At 39.7% G+C, this 19,816-nt stretch overlaps 1 protein-coding gene across 2 annotated transcripts in view; it reads left to right on the top strand.

Moving 5' to 3' along the window:
* LOC149146833 (thiosulfate sulfurtransferase 16, chloroplastic-like) overlaps positions 1–19,816 on the top strand; it is a 171,226-nt gene that overhangs the window by 46,673 nt on the left and 104,737 nt on the right. For both annotated transcript variants that reach the window (XM_089441476.1, XM_089441477.1), the window contains exons 3-4: positions 19,317–19,390; positions 19,676–19,746. In XM_089441476.1, the coding sequence (XP_089297602.1) occupies positions 19,317–19,390; positions 19,676–19,746 (145 nt within the window). The remainder of the gene's footprint in view (positions 1–19,316; positions 19,391–19,675; positions 19,747–19,816) is intronic.

Below are 19,816 nucleotides of genomic sequence, written 5' to 3'. Positions count from 1 at the left end.
TAATTACATACACGACACAGATCTGTTGAGATTATTTACATTATACACATGCAGACTGGGTTTACATTTAAGATGATGATCAAGCTAATGATGATAGTTGGACGACAAGAACACATTGATCAGGCACTATCCCTTTTGTGAAAAAAAGGGGGTGTACTGTTATGGGTCGTTGACATGTAGTTGCCAACATCTGGTTCTACTTGGGGACACGTTGCCACACTGGAGGAATGTGAGAATCCAGAATCTGCATCCATGCAACACACAATTTAACATAAGTAGCGTCCATAAAAAAAATCATCATATAACATTAAGCACAGGAAAGATATAAGCTCTTCATTTATTAACTATAACATGAAAAATAAATCTAATCCTAAAACATAAATGAAACGATGAAATGACAAAGTGTAGGGTTAGAAATACAATACAAAGGACGCTCCATGGCATTAGATGTGTTCAATGTAGTGCATACTGAGCAGTTGCTTGCTTTCAAGCAAATCTGTCGGCTGTTTCTCAGATGTGCCATGTCCAATCCTGGATACGGTAGGACTTTTTCCTATCTGAAAATCATGCTGCTCGTGGCCATCTGATGCATCAAATCGCTTTCTCATTCTCTTTCTTTTGAGCTTTTTCTTTGTGGCAGGCTGGATCACTGATGACGTGGAACATTCTTCTTCAAAACTCTCAGATGAAGTATGTAAGATATGCGTAACATTTCTTTCTTCATTTTGCATCTGCTCTGTCAAGAATGATGGATCAGTCGCACAGATGTCATGAGTTATAACTTGACCTTTTTTAATTTCTTCTTTGATCATGTCCTTCTTAGTTAAATCTTCGTTAATGGAGTTAGCCTTTTTCTCGGGATATTCACAACAAGACAGGACCTGTGATTTCCTCTCTTCGAGCCTCTTATGTAATGAACCCATTTCTCTGGCATGTCTTACTATTAACTTCGCTTGATTGAGTTCAGTTTTCACGAATCTTTCTTGCATAGTGACATGATTAGCTTGCATAGCCTTTATTTGATTCTAATAATGGACATTTGATTAGAATGATTATCTTCCATTATTTTTAATCTGTTTTCGGTGATATGTATTCCCTCTGTATTTATGACACATGGTACCTGCTTTTTTCTATGGCCAATAATCTATTCTGAAGAGATATTTGACCAACTTCCATGTCCTTTATAATTCTATCATTCTTTGCTTTCATGCCCATGAAACAATTTTGCATATAGTTTATCTCTTTCTTATGATTTTCTTGCATGGTAGTTAAGTGATTATTATAATCGAATCTCATGATGGTCATTCTTCATCCATAGTTGACAATTTGTTTTGAATTGAACTTATTTCTTCTTGATACTTGCTTCCATGGCAGTCACTTGATTTGAATGATTGAATTCCATGATCGTCATCTTTTCCTCTAGGACTAATAACTTGCTTTGCATAGAATTAAATTCTCCGTCATGATTAGCTTTCATGGTTTCCATTTCCTTAGCATGCTGAGTTTGCATGTCGGTTACGTGATCAGAGTATTTAGTTTTCATGATTTCCATCTCCTTATCATGTTTTTCCAGGTGGGTGTACAAAGTCCTCATACCCTTGACGTAATCAGTGACAAATTTTTCTTGATTAAGCTCCATATTTTTTATTAGCTGCGTTAGTTCTTCTATAGTTTGCTTATCATTTTCCCTTTCATTGTCGACACTGATTTGACAACTTGTCCCTGTTTTCCCACTGTCATGGATTTGAATTGCAATGGTACAAGTGGATGGCACGTTTTGATATGGAGAATTGTCTTGAAATCTTTCACTGACAGTTGGATCCTTTACAATATCACTCTCATTTTGTTGCATAATGTTAGGGGCACAAGGCGAGCTACCTTGATCACCCTATCTATCTGTAAAAGCTTTGACAATGTCTTGTAAAGAAGCGAATGAATCTTCAAGACAACTATTAAACCAATTCAAAGCATCACCCTCCAAAGAAAAGGCAAATAGACGCATTTTGACATCTTCATGTTTATATTGGGGAGAACTACAATATTTGGTTATTATATGAGCAACCCTGCGTAGATGCTTTATAACAACGACTGAATCACCACCAGAGAACAACAACAATTTAGAATGGCCTCTTTCGGTATATCATGGAGAAAATCAGTAAAATGACACGGGGTAAACGAATCATCCATGATGACTTGCTTGAAGGGATAAGGAGGGACCAAATTGATGCTAGAGAGAGACCTCTGCTCAAGAAAATAAGAGATCCACAAGAAGCGAGTTTCTAGTAGAAATTCTTGTAAGAAATGAAAGAAGTGTAGTCACCACTTGAACATGAATCTAGCTCCAACAACTGGATATAAGGGAGGGTTCCTTGTTTGAGAAATAATGGATGAATAAGTGGAGTCGCCACCCAAACAAGAAACAAACCGATATGTCCAAGTGCTAAAGGTGTAGATGAAACGATTAATGAGATGACGAAAGGTAAGGCGATGAAAAGATCAAATGACGCAAGGAAATGTTGTGCTGTTTGACATAATAATGAATGGCGGAAAAGATGAGATGATTAAAATGATGTCGAAGAAACCAAGGACAAAAAAAACTCTATCCCCAACAGCGGCGCCAAAAAATGTTGGCGTTGCCTGATCGAATGAGAGATGAGAAATGATAAGAATGATGAGGAAATGTCATTGAAACGCCGAGAATAAAATGTCCCCGACAACGATGCCAAAAATGTTTTCGTTGCTGGCTCAAATGAAAAGGTGAGAAATGAGAAGAATGATGAGGAAATGTCGATGAAACGCCGAGAATAAAATATCCTCGACAACGATGCCAAAAAATGTTGTTGCACAAAGTGTCTAGGCACTGCGACAACGCTCAGAGTAAGGGCCGTTACTCTTGATCCTTGCTCACTCCGTTTAGACTCTCTCCTAGGCAAGTCAAGGGGGGTAGTCCCTAAGGTAAATGGATGAGAAAGGCTGTGGAACACGGGCTCTAGGAGATTTTAATGATGAACAACTTGATAAATTTAAATGAATCTTGATTAACTCAGATGAATAGATTAAACACTAATGCAACCAAGACACGACCACCAACTAGAGATGATTATAGACCAGTACCTTTAATTTAAATTAACCATAGATTAAGTAGGAAAACAAGTCATCCAGAATATTTTTCCAATATGTGATGAACAATGACAATCATGAATGATCGATATAAACGTCCGAAACTTTATCACGTAAGATATTCTAGATTTAAAATGATTTTCGTTAACTTCCCATATCTAGATTTAATCAACTTTCTCCTATAGCCAATATAAATCTTAAAAGATTAGTCACACTTTGACCATAGAAAAATCATGAAAATGCATTTAACCACGAGATAACACCAAGGAACTTTAGATTAACGCTTCAATTATTCCTTAGGCGAAATATAAAGAAGTAAAACAAATCAACGGGTTAATAAATCGAATATTTACTGCGCTGTAGGCCACTTTAATTTTTTTTTAATATTAAAGCGCAATTCCTTTAATTTATTTAAACTCCTTCATCACAAAATTTAATTTTTTTAGAATTTTTTAATGTTTTAATGTTTTTTAAGATTTTTTAAAATATTATAATTTTTTAAATTTTTAGAATTTTAATCAAAAAATAAAAAAGGGGAAAAATCAAATGTTTAAAGAATTTTTATATTTTATATTTTTTAGATTTTTGAAACTTTATATTTTTAAAATCATAAATAAATAAATGAAATGAAATCAAAATAAAAAAAGAAAAGAAAATCGAAACTCTAAACTAAAACAAAACTAAACAAAGTTTCAAATAAAAATGAAAATCAATTTTTCTAAATTAAACTAAATAAAAGTAATGAAATCCAACTAAACTAAATAAAACTGATATCTAACCTAACACACATAAAGCATAAAAAATCGAACCTTTTTATTGTGCGTGTGTGCAGGTGAAGGAGGCGCAGCAACTCGACCGCGGAAAGGGTTCGAGAGAAGGTCGAGGGAGCTAGAATGAGCAGCTAGACGACAGGGAAATGAATATGCAGAGGAGGAAAGGGAGAAGTTGGATGGAAAAAGGATGAGGGATGCGGATCAACGCAGGAATGGCAGCAAGGAAGGTTGTATCGAGGGTAGATGGAGAGAGATGGATGACGGAAAGGGCATAAGATGCAGGGTTTACAACTGCGTATTAATGGAGTTGAGGCAGCGAAGAAGGTGCAACAAGGGTTGGACGATGTGGAAGGAAAGGGAAAGGCTGCGATGGGTATGGAGATACGGACAACACGGATTGAGATATGCGAGTCTGGACGGAGAGATGCAGGCTTGTGTGCATTCGCTGTGGAAAGGGACATGCAGATGGGCAGAGAGGAAGAGCTGGGACAGATAGCGAGAAGGATGTTTGTGGCACCACGCAGGTGAGGGATCGAAGCAGCGATGGAAAGAAGGTAGAGGGTTTTGAAGGGCACTGTTGCGAGGATAGACAGAAGAAAAAAACGTAGGAAGAAGCCCAAGTTTTTCTAGATCTTAATTTTTTTTTAAAGCCCAAACCAAAAAATAATTTCGAAATTTTCTAGAAAACAATAGTGAAAACAAATTCGAAACTTTCTGCTTAGGAAACCCCAGGCAGCAGAGAAATTGCAGCCCAAGAACCGAAGAGAAATTTCCAGATCTAAAAAATTTTGGAACCCTTATAAATTTTTCCAGATTTTTTTTTTTAAACTTAAACCCCCGGACTGCTGAATAATATTCCTGCAAAATGATGTTGATGAACCCCAAAGATCCAAATATTATCCTCTAGGGCCTAGATCTGGAGTCATACAGATTTCTCTTTCAGATCTGTAGCTGCAAGACAACAAGAAACACCCAAACGATATATACAATGACCCAAAAAATTAAAACCCAGAAAACCGAAAATAATTACAGATCTATGTATATGAATGGGAGATCTATCAAATCTAGGGAGTATGAGTCCAACTCCGCTCCCAGATTTGATAATTTGAGGCTCTCAACAGCCAGATCTACCGATTTAACACAAAAAAATTAAGTTTTTGAATTTTAAAGGAGGTACTGAGTTCAAAACCCTTCATGCATCACCCATAAAAAATATCTTATGATAAGTCCGAGATCAAATTAAGCTGGGCTCTTTAGAAAACATGGATCGGGAGTTGGCTGGTTCAACCGAAAACTTCCTCGAACGCCCGATGATTTAAAAATATCAAGAATTTCCTGCAAAACTCAATTCAACCATCAACGTAGAGCGAGAAAACGATAATAAAATTCAGATTAAATAGAGATACATGCTATTATATTCAAAACTTAAATTATCATTCAAACCCCGCGGACTAAGCAAGATACCTGTACTCAAATCACTTTTCAGAAAGCTATCATCAATGGCTAAAAGGAAATCTATGCATGAAAACGACACACCTTACAGTATTTCCACGAAGAGTAACACCAGCAGAAATTAACCCCAAAGTTTTTTTTTATTGCTCATAAAAAAGATTACAAGAGAGCTTTTTGCTTGGTACATGATCAAAAGATCGGATGAACTGAGTGACAAATGACCTCCTATTTAAAGATAAATCCTCTAATGGCTAGTTCGAGTGATCCTCGTCAAAGCAATCTAGATCATTGATGAGGATCAAAATTCCTTTTAATCTTATCCCGTCGAAATTCTAAATTCTTGAGGAAATTCGAATTTTTCAATTAAATGCATTTTAATTAATTAAAAATTAAAATTTTGGATTAATTCCCTCAAAATTTTGACTTTGACTTAACTCTAGGGGCCAAAGGCTTAAAATTTAGCAAAATAATTAATTTACCTTAGTCCTTGGACCTCTTAAAATTTAATTTTTAAGGACTGACGAAATTTGCCTTCGGAGAATTTAAATTTATCTAGGACCTAGAACTAATTAAATTTCTGGCTTAGGATTTTAATTAATTTTGGCCAGAAAATTTAATTAATTAACCTACGAGGGGATAAATTATTTTTCCAACCTTCAAGACACTTTACATCATGATTTTTAAATTTTTTACATCTCAAGGGGGAAAACCCATTCTCACAGACTACCTAGTTCAGTGACACAAATATAATTTAGCAGATCAAGCAATTTGTAATAAAATAACCTAACCAAATAGTTAGGATTATTCCCAAATCACTTTTACGTAGACTCGATCTAGAACACTAGGACCCTCCTAAGATCCCAGTGACAAAATCCATTCCGGCTTTGGGGTAAGGCTGAAGGAAAACTCTGCCGACCATCCGAGAATGGATCGGTGAGACAAAAAAACCTCCCGGAATGTAGATCGTCACCAAAAAAGTATGTTTACCTAGGTAATTACAGACACGACACGGATTTGCTGAGATTATTTACATTATACACATGCAGACTGGGTTTACATTATATGATGATGATCAAGCTGATGATGATAGTTGGACGGCACGAACACATCGATCAGGCACTATCACTTTTGCAAAAAAAAGGGGGTGTACTCTTATGGGTCGTTGATACGTAGTGGCCAACAGGGCACATGCAGGATTGCATTGGATCTTATGCAATCCTGCATAAGATCCAATGCGTCCCCTAGCCTTCTAGTATAACAAGTCGTTAGAGAAATCGAGTAAATGAGCTTACCAACCATGGATCACAGGTGGGGACTTCATAATGGCCTGCCCTCCCATAATGGGCATCGAGGTGTGTCATTGTCTCCTAAACTCCAAATGGGGTTAACCAAGTATCTTGTTAAGTTCTACTTCTAAAGGGGATAATATGTTCAAGGTACATCCTTCAAAAGGTGGTGGCATGTGATAGATAGGTGAATGAAGTAGGGGATGAGAAGGGGCAGCCCTGGGCCACATGCTGGGGTACAAGGGTAGCCAATAAAAGGGAAGCCTGCACTTGGGTTTAGAATGTATAGGAAGGAGCAATCGTGGTACATGAGGTACCTTGACCTTGATTTTTTCACCCTTCTTTATATGCCTTTTTCCTTTTTATGATTTTCTTTGGTTAACTGCTGGGGGCTCAAGCAGTAAGAGCATGATTTAGAAGATATAGTAGTGAATATCTCCCTTTTAAGGTAGGACAAATTATTTCCTACCAGGGGTTGGGACAATCATGGGTTCCTATATGATGAAGGAGGCTCATAGAACCTGTAGGAACTAGGGTGATGGCCATGATGATGGGGTAGAGCTCATATATTGGCTTTGGCCCACGTGTTAAATGTGTTTGTCCCGACCATCTTTTGCATTTTGTGGTACATTTTCCTGTTGGATGTGGGCAAATATGCTTTTATCTTTCTTTTTAGTTGCATCAACCTCCGGGGCATCATTCCAGGCTTGATCCAAGGTGTGGGTAAGGGGAAGGGGTGAGCCAACCATATGTGGACCAAGTGGAGGAATTTAGACCCAGGTGGGAGAAATGATGAATGTGGTAATAATGAGTCGAAAATGAGGTAATATAAGCGGGTACGGGAGCAGGACCACACAACTAAAATCGGGGTTTCTCGTTGAATACCATCCTTGAAGCCAAATGGTTAGTAAAAGAGATCCCATGGGACTAGAATTCAAGGTTAATATCCAAAAGGGGTCTAGGGGACAATAGCACAGACCTAGCCCATTATTTCCTTCGAATCCCCCCATTAATCCATGCCCAGAAGTGTCCATGATAAGCAAACTACAATACTCAATTACCAAATGACAAGGCATACCTTTAGGTTCGAGAGGCCCACCTTCAAACAAACGATCATGGCAGATGGGTGAGGGACCACATGGTTGGCAGAGAATCGACACAATGAGCTAGTTGGTGGCTGTCGACTAAGGACCATCTTGGAGAAAAAAAATTCTCCTAGGGATATCACCCACAAAATGGTGGGTAACAGGCCCGATGAATTCCTTCTGTTAGGTTGAGCGTACTCCCTCAATTTGGCCGAGTTAACAGCCCCTTAACTGTTGCATATACCTCTTTTTTGCTGAGTTGATTGACTGTCATATGGTAGGCCTGCGTATCCCTTTTTTGATACTAGTAATAGGCTGTCATTTAGGCTTGCATATCCTCTTTTTATGCTGTGTGTACAACTCTTTATTTCAGGCCTGACAGCACCTTGAATTGTGTTGTGTATCCTCTTTTTATGGGGTTGTCGGCTCCTAAATTTTAGCTGCCATGACAACCAATTATCTTGGCTTAGTAGAGCCACTTTATCCTTTGATTTACGGGCCACTTTTACAATTTTCTTTCCCCTTTTGTCTTTGACTTGGGAAAAGTGGATTTTCATGGAGGGTGCATCATTTTTTGACCCCAAAGGGAGTCTTAGGAGAATGTTGGGATTTTGAGCATGAAATTTGAGCTCTTATATGCCCCCAACATTTCCAAAGGTCACTTGTTCACATCATTACATAGAAAATTTAATTAAAAATCCCATTTTGCAGGAATTTTAATTATCTAAAAAAAATCCTAGAAGACCTAGTCAAATTTTGCGACACTTTAAATACGACATAGCATGGTAATATACATCAATTCTAGACATTAGGACAGACCCAAGGCTCCATCATCAAGCCACACTCTAGCTTTGGAGGCATGTAAGTGAAAAAATTCAGTTAGTTATTCATCTTTGAAAAGTGAGAATAATTAGGTAAGTGAAAATAAAACTCTAGAGTGGACTCACTTGATGACTGGGTTCTAAGTTGCCTAAGCATGTTACAAAAATTCTTTTTTTTTGCTAAAGCAAGAGTCGTACCTTCATTGTCATTAAATTAGAAAATAATTTACATAGATTACAACCATTCAGGTGGATCCATGGACAGGAAAAATCAACCACCCAACAACCAGGGGCAACAAGTTAAGGGTCTAAACCCTGAACTCTCCCAATCAAAACATCACAAACCCTCAAGTGCCCGACCGTGCCAAGGTCAGCCATTCAACTAACCACTAACCGAATGTGGGACTAACACTCAAACCCAAGAAATATCTAAATCAAAACTAAAATCAACGTTAAAGCCTTTAATCGCCATCATCAAAACACCCTGCCCGATCTAACGGTGGAGGAAGAAATTGCAGTGCCAAGGAGCTCGACGGTTAACCGTATGGACCCACTGACATGCACTAAGGATCTTGACCATAGATCTCCCAACGACAGAGGAAGATATCGCATTGCCAAAAAGCCTGCCTTCTAACCACATGGACCCACTGACATGCACGATGAATCCTAGCCGTCGATCCTCCATGCTTGATCCGACGGCCCAGGATCATATCGCACCGGCCTAAAGCACCGCAGGTTAGCGTGCGATGAGGGTGGTATTTGTACCCACCTCACCACAACATATAGCAACTTGAGTGGGATCGCTCCCAAAACTTAAAAACCACTTTCTTCTTGAAAGGCGCTCGATGACCCGAAAACCACTTTGCTGGCGGAATTACGTCCTCGTGAAGAGAAGCAAGGAAATCCCGACCACCACGAAAGCTCGGAATTCGGCTTCTCACTCCAACCCCTCTGCACCAGTTGATGAACCCCTGTAAAGTACAGTCCCATCCCTCCGGCCAACTACCCGGGCAGCTGGATCTGCCGAGCAACCAAAGAAGGGAAAAAATGAGGAAAAAGTAGCAACTCGTACCGAAACCAATCTAACTGGCCAAAGGCTCCATAGTTTTGTTGCGATACACCGTCATGTCTTCATCGGCTTGGCAGCCACACTGTTCCTTTAGTCTGTTCTGAGACAACCCCTGCCAACCCATCGCGACTCTACTAATGGTACTATTCACTCCTTGGTTGGCCAATAAATCCGCTAGTTTGTTAGCCTTCCTTTGAACATGGTTAAAACTTACCGTGTGTAGGTTCATGAGGTGGAGCTGGATCCGTTGAAAGACCTGGATCAACCTCCAATGTTTTGAAACCTTCTCCGGCCCTGTGCCCCAGCTGATTCTTTTGACTGAGTTAATGATTAGCTCAGAGTCAGCTTCGATAATCACATTTTGCCGATTATCCTTCACTAGGATTTCTAAGCATTGCTCCATAGCCATTAGTTTTGCCATGTTGTTAGTGGCTCTGCCTAAATGGCAATGGAAGATGGAAATGATAGTACCTGATTCATCCCTTAACACCCCTCCAAAGCTAGCAATACCCGGGTTGCCTTTAGAGGCCCCATCAATGTTATACTTCAGAAAACCCTGAGGGGGAGGATGCCAAAAGTCCTGCTCAGTTTCCATTATCCTAACCATTCTGTCTAGGCCTTGAGGAAGAAGCCCCTGCATGCCCAACTGTCTGAGAATTCTCATTTCAACATCTGAAGGAGGATTCTTAGGGGGATTTCTCACAATTGTACTAACTGTCTCCCTAAGTTGTCTTAATGTCTGCTCAAAAAGACATTGGAAAGGTCTCTTTTCATTTTTAAAGATCTTATTGTTCCTTTCTTTCCAGACATTCCAAATAATGAAGCTAGGCGTGAGAGCCCAAGCTGAGCACAGAATTTCAGAATCAGAAAAATTCCTCCTCCAGTTGTTTAGGGTATTGAAAATACTCCCTCTATCCCTGTCTGTCTTTTGGAAGATGGTGGCAAAAGAGTCCCACAATCTAGAGGTGAAGATGCAATTGTTGAGGAGGTGTTCCATAGTTTCCTCTTGGGCCTCACAGAGCTGGCATCTGGAAGGCCCCACAACCCCCCTTTTCCGAATGTTGTCCCAAGTCAGAATTTTCCTATGGTAAACCAACCACATGAAGAGTTTAATCTTCATCCAGCCATGATGCCTCCATAGATTCTGCCACATTCTATCTAGAGCAATAGAATCCAGCTCAAGGAGTATGCATTTTGCCTCCTTAAGATTGAAGGTGCCCTCTTTGTTGTTGCCCCATCTTAACTGATCATGCCCCCCTAGTACTAGAATCTTCCTTTGTTCCAACATTTTCATAAGAGCTTCTCCTTTTGCTTTCAAGGGGCTGTCTTCCTTGTAGACAATATTCCTCCAGTTTCTCCATTTTCCTGCATTATTGGTTTGATCCCAAAAATCTTTAACCTTAGATAGCCCTATGATGTCTGTCTCTATCTTGAGGTCCTTAAAATCCTCTTTTAACAGTATTGGTTCTTGTTGCCATTTGTCTTCCCAAAATAGTGCCAGATCTCCCTCTCTGATTTCCTAGAAGCTATTCTTTTGAACTAAGCCTCTATTCTCCCATGCCTTATTCCAAATATAAGAGCCCTTTATACTTCCAGACATCCTTATATGATCGTTAGTTTTCCAAGTACTGGCATATTTCTCTTTCCAAATACTAGCCCCCTGGGCCTTTGGTTCTTTAACCCAACGCCACCGAAGTTTAGCGCTTAGGGCCCTGCTTAGTACCTCTGGATCGTCCAAACCAAGACCTCCATGATTTTTAGGTTTGCAAAACTTTTCCTAGGCTACCAAGGTCCATTTCTTTCTGTTCTCCCCCTTGCCCCAGAGGAAATCTCTTTGAATGGATCTGAATTGTTGTAAGACTCCTTTTGGTGCAGGGAGAGCTGAAAGCATGAAAACTGGGATAGATTGAAGAACAACCTTCATAAGCACCAATCTACCAGCCAAGTTTAAAGTTATGATGGTCCAATTTCTAATTTTATCCTGCATCTTGTTAATCACCGGCTCCCATATGCTCTTATGCAGAGGTTTAGCAGTTAGAGGAACACCCAAATATTTTGAAGGAAGGAAATCCCTTTGAAAGCCCAGAATTCTGGAGATATTCCTTTGAATAGCAATATTGGTATTAAAGAAAAAAATCTTGGATTTGGAAAGATTAACCTCCATACCTGAAGCCATGGCAAAGTCACTTAGAAGTTGTTTGTATGCTAGAGCCTCTTTGACCGTAGGGATTCCTTGCAACATGGTATCATCCACAAATTGTTGATGAGTTAAGGCCTGTCCATTCTCAGAAAGTTGTAGACCCTTGATTTTGCTGTCTTCCTTTGCCTGCTTGATGGACTGGCCCAGACCTTCCATCATGAGAATGAAGAGAAAGGGAGAGAGTGGATCACCCTGCCTAAGCCTTCTTGAAGGAATAAAAGTCTCGGAGGGAGAACCATTTACCAAAATAGAAAAATTGGGAGAAGTTACCAGGGCCATGACCCATCTGACCCAATTGTGATCAAACTCAAAAGCAATAAGAACCCTCTTAATATAGGTCCAATTCAACTTGTCATAAGCTTTGGCTAGGTCCAGTTGCATGATCATTCCAGCTTTCCTGTTGCTAGTCAGAGAGTGCACCACCTCCTGTGCTTGAATGATATTATTGAGAATTTGCCTGCCTTCCACATAACTAGATTGTTCCCTAGACACAAGAGTGGGCAAAAGAGGTTTGAGTCTGTTGGCTACAACCTTGGATATTATCTTGTAAACCACATTGCACAATGCTATGGGTCTAAACTTATTTGGAGTGAGGCCATTATCCTGTTTAGGGATCAGAGAGATGAAAGAGATGTTGAGTGCTTTCAGAATAGTTCTATTCCTCCTGGAATCTTCTACTACATTCAGAATGTCCTGTTTAACAATATTCCAGCAAGCTTTGAAGAAATCAACATTGAAACCATCAGGGCCTGACGCTTTACCATTCTGCATTTCCTTGAGGACCTCACTGATCTCCTCTTCAGTCACTAGCCTATTGAGGTTAAAGTTATCCTCTCTGGACACTAGTCTGGGTATATGTCTTGTTAAATCCTTGATGAAATGCTCTCTGTCCGAGATGGTTTCCTTTGCTATCCCACGAAAGTGCTGGACTAGCACAACTTCTATGTCTTTGTGGGAACTGAGAAGTTGCCCTCCCTCATCCTTGATCGAAGAGATTCTATTATGGGCTCTGTTTGCCAAGGTGGATCTGTGGAAGAATATGGTGTTTTGCTCTCCTTCTTTTAGCCATTGCACTCTAGATTTTTGTCTCCAAAATATTTCTTCTTGTTTACAAAAGTTCTCCCATTCTTGCTGGAGTTTGGTAGCTTTCTCATTTCTGACTTTGTCAAAGCCAACCGTGATAAGGGCTTGGTTTAGTTCCTGCAATTTGTTTTCAACAGCTTTTTTTCCTTCAAAAATATTACCAAATTCATTCCTGTTCCAATCTTTTAGCTTGCACTTGATATGTTTTAATCTTTTGTGAAGAAGGAACATACTTGTACCCTGAATGTGTAAATCTTCAGACCACCAACCTGAAATGTTGTTGATGAAATCTGGATGGGTGAGCCAGATATTTTCAAATCTGAAAGGTCTATTCCTAGGGGTGCCTATGCCTTTGACCTCCAGTTGGACCAGCCAGTGATCTGATCCTCCAAAGGGGAGAATACTCGCTGCCATTTCCTTATTATTGAGCATAAGGTCCTCTGAGATGATGAATCTGTCTATCTTCGATGCAACTAGAGACTCTCCTCCTCTTTTATTGTTCCAAGTGAAGAGACCATTACTGGAAACAATGTCAACTAGCTTCATAGAATCCATAAAAGTTTGAAAGGCTAAGGAGTCTTTATTTAGGGTTCTGGTACCCCCTTTTTTCTCCGATAGTGATTTGATCATGTTGAAATCACCACCCAAAATCCAAGGTATATCTCCAAATCTTGCTCTAAGATCCACCAGAGAGTCTATAAACCTGAGTTTATCATCCATTCTCTGAGGGCCATAAACATTCGTGACCAAATAGATCTCCCTATCCCCCACAGGTTGAATAACCACTGATAAATAATTTCTAGAAGCCTCAGCATCTATTATCCCAATCTTTTGGGGGTTCCAAAGAGTAAGAATGCCACCTGCTGAATTTTCTGCCTTGACTTCTAAAAACTCAAAACGATTGAGCCATTTGCTATATAATTCTTTAATTTTCTGAATGGAACATTTAGTTTCCTGGATAAAAATCATATCCGGAGCTTCTTGCTTCTTTCTGTTATTAATTAATCTTTACTTCCTTTTACTACCAAGACCCCTTATATTCCAAGAAGTGAACTTCATCATTAAATATTTGTGAAGGAGTAACTGGTTAGGTCTTTCATCTTACCTGAATCTATCATTAGCTTTCCACATTCCATCAACAGCTCATTCTGCTTTTTTCTGCCTCTTTTCTTACCTGGGCATCTAGGTGCTAATCCTGGTGTGTTTTTCAAAGTTTTCACCCCTTCGCTACCCTGTTTTGCAGTATTACGTTGCCTGACCATCCCTGTATTCTGGGTTTCCATAAGTACAGCTGTTGTACTCTAGTGAACTCCTCTTGAGGTAACGAGTCTACCCCTCCCATGGTTCCTTGTTTCAAGAACCCTTCCAAATCTAGGTTTTCTCTCTCAAGAATCTCCTGTAGCTCATGGTCCTCCATTTCCATCTCGCTCTGGGTCATTTCCTGGTCCATATCCAATTCTGCATCACTCATCATAGCCTCTTTCTGTTTATTATTATCCTTTGTATGCTCCTTGTCTTCCTCTTTCTCCTTCTCCTCTGGACTTACCTCCATGCTTTGATCTGCTTTTTTTGTCTCTTCTTCTTCTTCGAGCACTTGGTACTTGTTCAGACTGACCTGAGGCCCTTTTGCTTGATGTTGCTTAAGTCCCCTTTTGCCCCCTTTTCCTTTATGGCTCACTTTATGAAAGCTTTCAGAATCTTTCATGGTGGGAGCTTTGGTCTTATTCTCTACTTTCTTAAGAGGGCAATCCCTGAAAAAGTGTCCATGCTCATGGCATCTGTGACATCTAAATGGAATATGTTCATAATCAACTGTTTGAACCCATTCTTCATCAAAAACCTCCAAAATAACCTCATCCGGTAGGGCTCCGGATAGATCCATTTCCACACAAATTCGTGCAAAGGAAGTGTATTTTCCCCTTCTGGTGGCTTCAGATGCTTTGACAAAATGTCCTAATTTATTTCCTATGGCTGTTAACGACTCTGTTTGCCAATAATCAAGAGGAAGGGAGTAAAGCCTTACCCATACTGGAACTGAGGTAAATGTCTCTTGCTCTGGGACAAAGTTCATCATCCATGACCTCATATAGAGGCCAACAACCGCGAAGAAGTAGGGCCCCCCTTCAAACACTCTGTCTTTGTCCTCAATATTTGTGAAGACCACAGTGAAGAATCCCTTTGACCCAAGATGTAGGTCAATGCTTCCTTTTGGTTTCCAATGATATTTAATCCATGTTTGTAATGCTTTTTCAGTGGGCCATACTCCCATAAATTTACAGATGATAGCATATTTCCGCATGTGGTCCCTGTGTGTCTGTAGAGCAGGATCGTTCAGAACTACTCTGGGTTTGACTTCGGTTTTGGGTTTACATGGACCCTTCTGTGCCTTGATTTTTGCCCCCTATTCCTTGTCATCTTCCTCCTAAGTTTTGTGCTATTATTCTCCTTTGCTGTATTTACCTCCTGCTCTTCTTCCATGCTTTCTTTCCCTACTTCAGCAATACCTTTGACCTCTTCTATTGGCTTCTTACCTCGGCTGGCTACAGCCTGCTTGTAGGAGGGAGTGGAGCTCCCTCCTTTGCGCCTTCCATGGAGTTCAACGTCTGCTAACGACTGTAAACCCTCACACCAGTCGGATCCCTGTTCTACAGTCGTATTTTGCCTATCACCTCTATGGCGTTCTCAGCATGTTACAAAAATTTCATCATGCTAGCGACATTTAATATAATTCCTGCAAGGTTGTGGAATTTGAGAGAGAAAGAATGTAGAGAGGAGAGAAAACGTGGGCATAGGTGCCCAGTTGACTTCTAATCTTCAATTTTTTTTAAGTGCCTCCTCCATTGGGCAATGGGGTCTTTTTCCCTGCCAAGGTACAAATTAGCAAGTAACATGAGCCAAAAATCATTTCACTTTGGGGGCTTGGACCACACCTCCAGGGCACAAACTTTGAATGGACATGTCTCCTCGACCGAGAGGAGTTATGAGATGTACCACCTATCACTAGAATTGGCATGACAAGGACCATCCAATGAAGGTGATCTTGAGCCCAAGAACTCAAATCTTCCTTGTCGTTTTTTCATCGAAAGTGGGGCTTCTTCTGGCTGCTGCTTGGGTTGACATCAATTACAACCAATTATCAACAGGGACTAGCTGATGGAGGTCCATCATTTTGAGTGTATAGATGTATGGAGTTAACAATCGTGGAGGCATGAGATACCCCTTTCCTCGGTTGCTTTTTCCACCCCTCTGGTGCATGTTCTACTTATTTTTGATAATGCTTTGATGAAGAGCATAACTTATGATGTGACGGAGCATCAAGTGCTCATGAACTGAGTGGTGGCTAATGGGAGTGGGGTAGAGCTCATACTAGGTTTTTTCCCATGCGCTAATCAATGTCTTGACCATCTTTTGCATTTTAACTTTTTTTTTTTTTTGTTGTGGCCATCTTATACTTTTAAGTTTCTTTTATTTGCATCAACATCTAGGGAAATTTTTTTTGGCCTTGTCCTTGGCATAAGGATGTGGATGTGAGGGTGCCAAATCCCAATGAAGCAATGAGAATGAACTTGAAGGATGGATGTGAAATCAAGGAAATGACGAAAGGTGTTAAGTATGGAATGGTTATGGGCACACTACTTCAATCCATGTTTACCAAGTAATGCCCCTCCTAAAACCCTAAGGCCTTAGAGGAGGTTCCACTAGACTAGGGCTAAAGATTAACTGAGAATTCCCTTGGTAAGGTGAGAGAGCAAGTTTGTTGGTTTTTGTAGCATCGGAGGTGTTCTAGTCTCGAAACTTTGTGGATAGGCTAAAACACAAGAGTTTTCCATAACTCAAAAATCGTTTCTGGAAATTCCACCTAGAAGTGTCTCAATTAGATTATTAGCCTACTTTTTGGTATTTCCCAAGTTAAACTTAAGAAAAGGGGTTAATTAATCAATATTAATTGAGAAAGGTGTGAATCATCTAGAAATTCACACGGATCGATCCAGATATGATCTCAGCCATCGATTATGTTTTAATCTTAGCCGTTGGAGTCTCAACCTGAGATTATAAGAGGAGGTCGATGGGTAGATGGAGAGCACACACTTGAGATTGATTTCCTTGGGCAGTTCGATTTTCCAGAGAGCAGTAGCAGTTGCCGCAAGAGTTCGAGCCAGAAAAGGGAAGCAAAGACAAAGAGGGGTAGGGACAGTGAGTCCGGAGGAAGATTTACAGAGTTAGAGAGGCAACAACAAGTGACAGAAGTATTCCGCACAGAAGTTGCGTAAGGGATGCGTAGAAGCTTCAACAGAGCAGTTTGATTTATCTGTAGAGGAAGTCGATTATGCTTCCAGAGGTTGGGAAAGTCTTCCAGAGGCCCGAAGAGTCACTTCTAGCAGCAGAGACATGCATGAGAGCTTGATCAAAGGCTGAACAGAGCCACACGTGCGAGAGGCAGCGCAAGGACTGCGCAGAGGGCCTGCGCAAGGGTTTGGACGACCAATTTTCCTGGAGGAGCCAGTTCCATGATTGCTTGTGGAGTGAGAGAATTTTCTCTCTAATTACTTTTGTCAGATATTTATTGATTGGATAACCAGCTGGGCATCCATACATTGTACTCAAAATTTCTCACTACTGTTTAACAATAAAAACCCTTCGCTGCTGCACCGATTTTCCCAAGTTGGGTTTTTTCGGGGACTTTTGTCCAAAGATAACTATGTCATATTTTATATGTGTGTGTGTGACAATATTTTCTCAAATTCCAGTTTATCTTCTGCATAATTTATTTTGGTGAAAATTGCAGTTGTGTATTATTCGTCATTTGTCTGGGCAAATCAACTGTTAATGAATTTACAGTTATAAGAATAATTCCCAGTTGCTGCAATAGATGAAATTTTCACAAACTTAATAGTCAAGATCATTCAATCATTGAGATCACCCCTTTATCCATGTTAGAATGCCCAAAACATTAAGTAAAAGCACTTGATTGCAAGATAGTTACAATACCTGCAGAGTGGTAGTCAACCTTCCTTCGAGAGGAATGCTAGATGGTGAGGGGTGTATGACTGATGAAAATGGTGGAGGAATGTGGCATATCATCACAACTGAGCAACGTATAGGGCTGCTGGTTAGCTGGCTGTCCAAGATAGAAGAATTTTTTTCTTCCATGGGGTTACCCACTTTTGGTGGGTAACAGTCGTAAAGTGGCTTTCTATTTTAAACACTTCCTCCAGATTTTTGTTTACCTCATCGTCCAACCCAACCCTCTCCAACATCATTGACTACATGGTTTTTATGTTCCTATGGGTCGGTTCCTTGTGGGTTCACACCTATCTGGAGTTGGAAGTTGATGACCATTTTTGTAGGGAGGAATAGATTTGCAAACTTTTCTCATTGGGTGAGGTAGAGATAGAGGAACATGTTATCTTCAAATGCTTGGTCTACTATGAGATGAATAGGAGATATCATTTCCTCTATAATGATTTGGGTGGATTCATATCTTCCTTCTTTGCTTATCCTGACCATTGATGTCTAGTCTTGTTCATTAGAGAGGCAACCCTCTTGTGACAGCTACATAGATTACACCCTACTTCCATCTTGTGGCGAACATCGGCATGATGAAATCCCATATAGCTACCACCTGGTTTGTTAACCACAGATTTGTTTGAAATTGCTCTGAGCTGTGCCACAAAGATACTAGGTCTTGTTGTGAGATGTTGGAGGAGGGTGAAACACACTTGGCACCAACATCACCGTGAGATACTATCCTTTTGATGTATAGCAATAACTATTGTAATACTAATAGAGATTCCTTAGTCTTGGCTGCGATGATTGTCTCTGCTTTTTTGACATCTTTCTCAAACATGATGGGAGGGTAAGGATTGCCCACCTAGTGCGACATTAGCTTGGGCTGCTCACCTAAGGACATTATTTGGTAAACTCTTAGTGTTGACATATCGGTTATGGATGTAAATAATGAGAGCTACTGGCTCCCCTTATTTTGTGTGGGAACGTTTCTCCTTTGGTCCACCTTTTTTAGTAGCTATGCTTTTCTATTGCCTATTTATATTCAGGTAAAGACGTAACTTCCCTTTTAATGTTCTCTTCATTGGGATTTGCTTTATCCAAACCCTTTATAGTTGTTAGTACATGTATCCTTGAGTCCTATGGACCTATTTTGTTCATTTGTGAACATTAATAAAATTTCAGATTCATTTAAATTTTCACAAAATTTTTGTATCCAGAATTGAACATGGTTTTACTCATATAGAATACTAAAATTTACCTTTTGAAAGTTGAGTGACTATTTCCAGTGATTGGCTACATACAATATGTATTATTTAAACTTATAATATCAAATCAAAGGCATTCAATTCAGACGCAGCAACTATACCATGCAATGTTGCATTCTAACCATGGAATTTTCTTCTGGGTATCCTGGTAGGACACTGGAGGAGTTTAATGCAGGCCATGTGGAAGATGCTATTAATGTCCCATACATGTTCAAAGCCGGAGAAGGTATATTGACATCTTACAAAATACTCAGAATACCTTTTGTGTCTTTTAGTTTTCACTATCTATATGTATTATGGTGTTTAAGGTTTTGAATATTTTCTAAGTTCTGGAGCATTTCATGAAATCATAGGATCATTTATAATCTGGCAAAATTGATGTGGCTTGTTGAATATTTCTGTTGTTTGCTAAACTCTGGAGTAATTTCAGTCTAAATTGCTTCATCATTTATAATGTAGTAGCAGTTGATGTCATTTAACTGATTCTACAGTTTGTGAAATCATCATGCAGGAATGGTAAAAAACCCTAATTTTATTGAGGAAGTATTATCACATTTCACCAAGGATGACAAGATCATTGTTGTATGTCAATTACCAATGATAAGTGACTTCTGGTGTTATGATTTTGTTTTATGATACGAAGGCATTTGCT

Source organism: Pinus tabuliformis, chromosome 9 (genome assembly GCF_031772625.1).
Source record: "Pinus tabuliformis cultivar Carrire ecotype Pingquan chromosome 9, CPIR1, whole genome shotgun sequence".
In the NCBI taxonomy this organism is placed as follows: Eukaryota; Viridiplantae; Streptophyta; class Pinopsida; order Pinales; family Pinaceae; genus Pinus; species Pinus tabuliformis.
The sequence above is the reverse complement of the archived record's forward strand: the minus strand, read 5'-3'. Positions and strand labels throughout refer to the sequence as shown.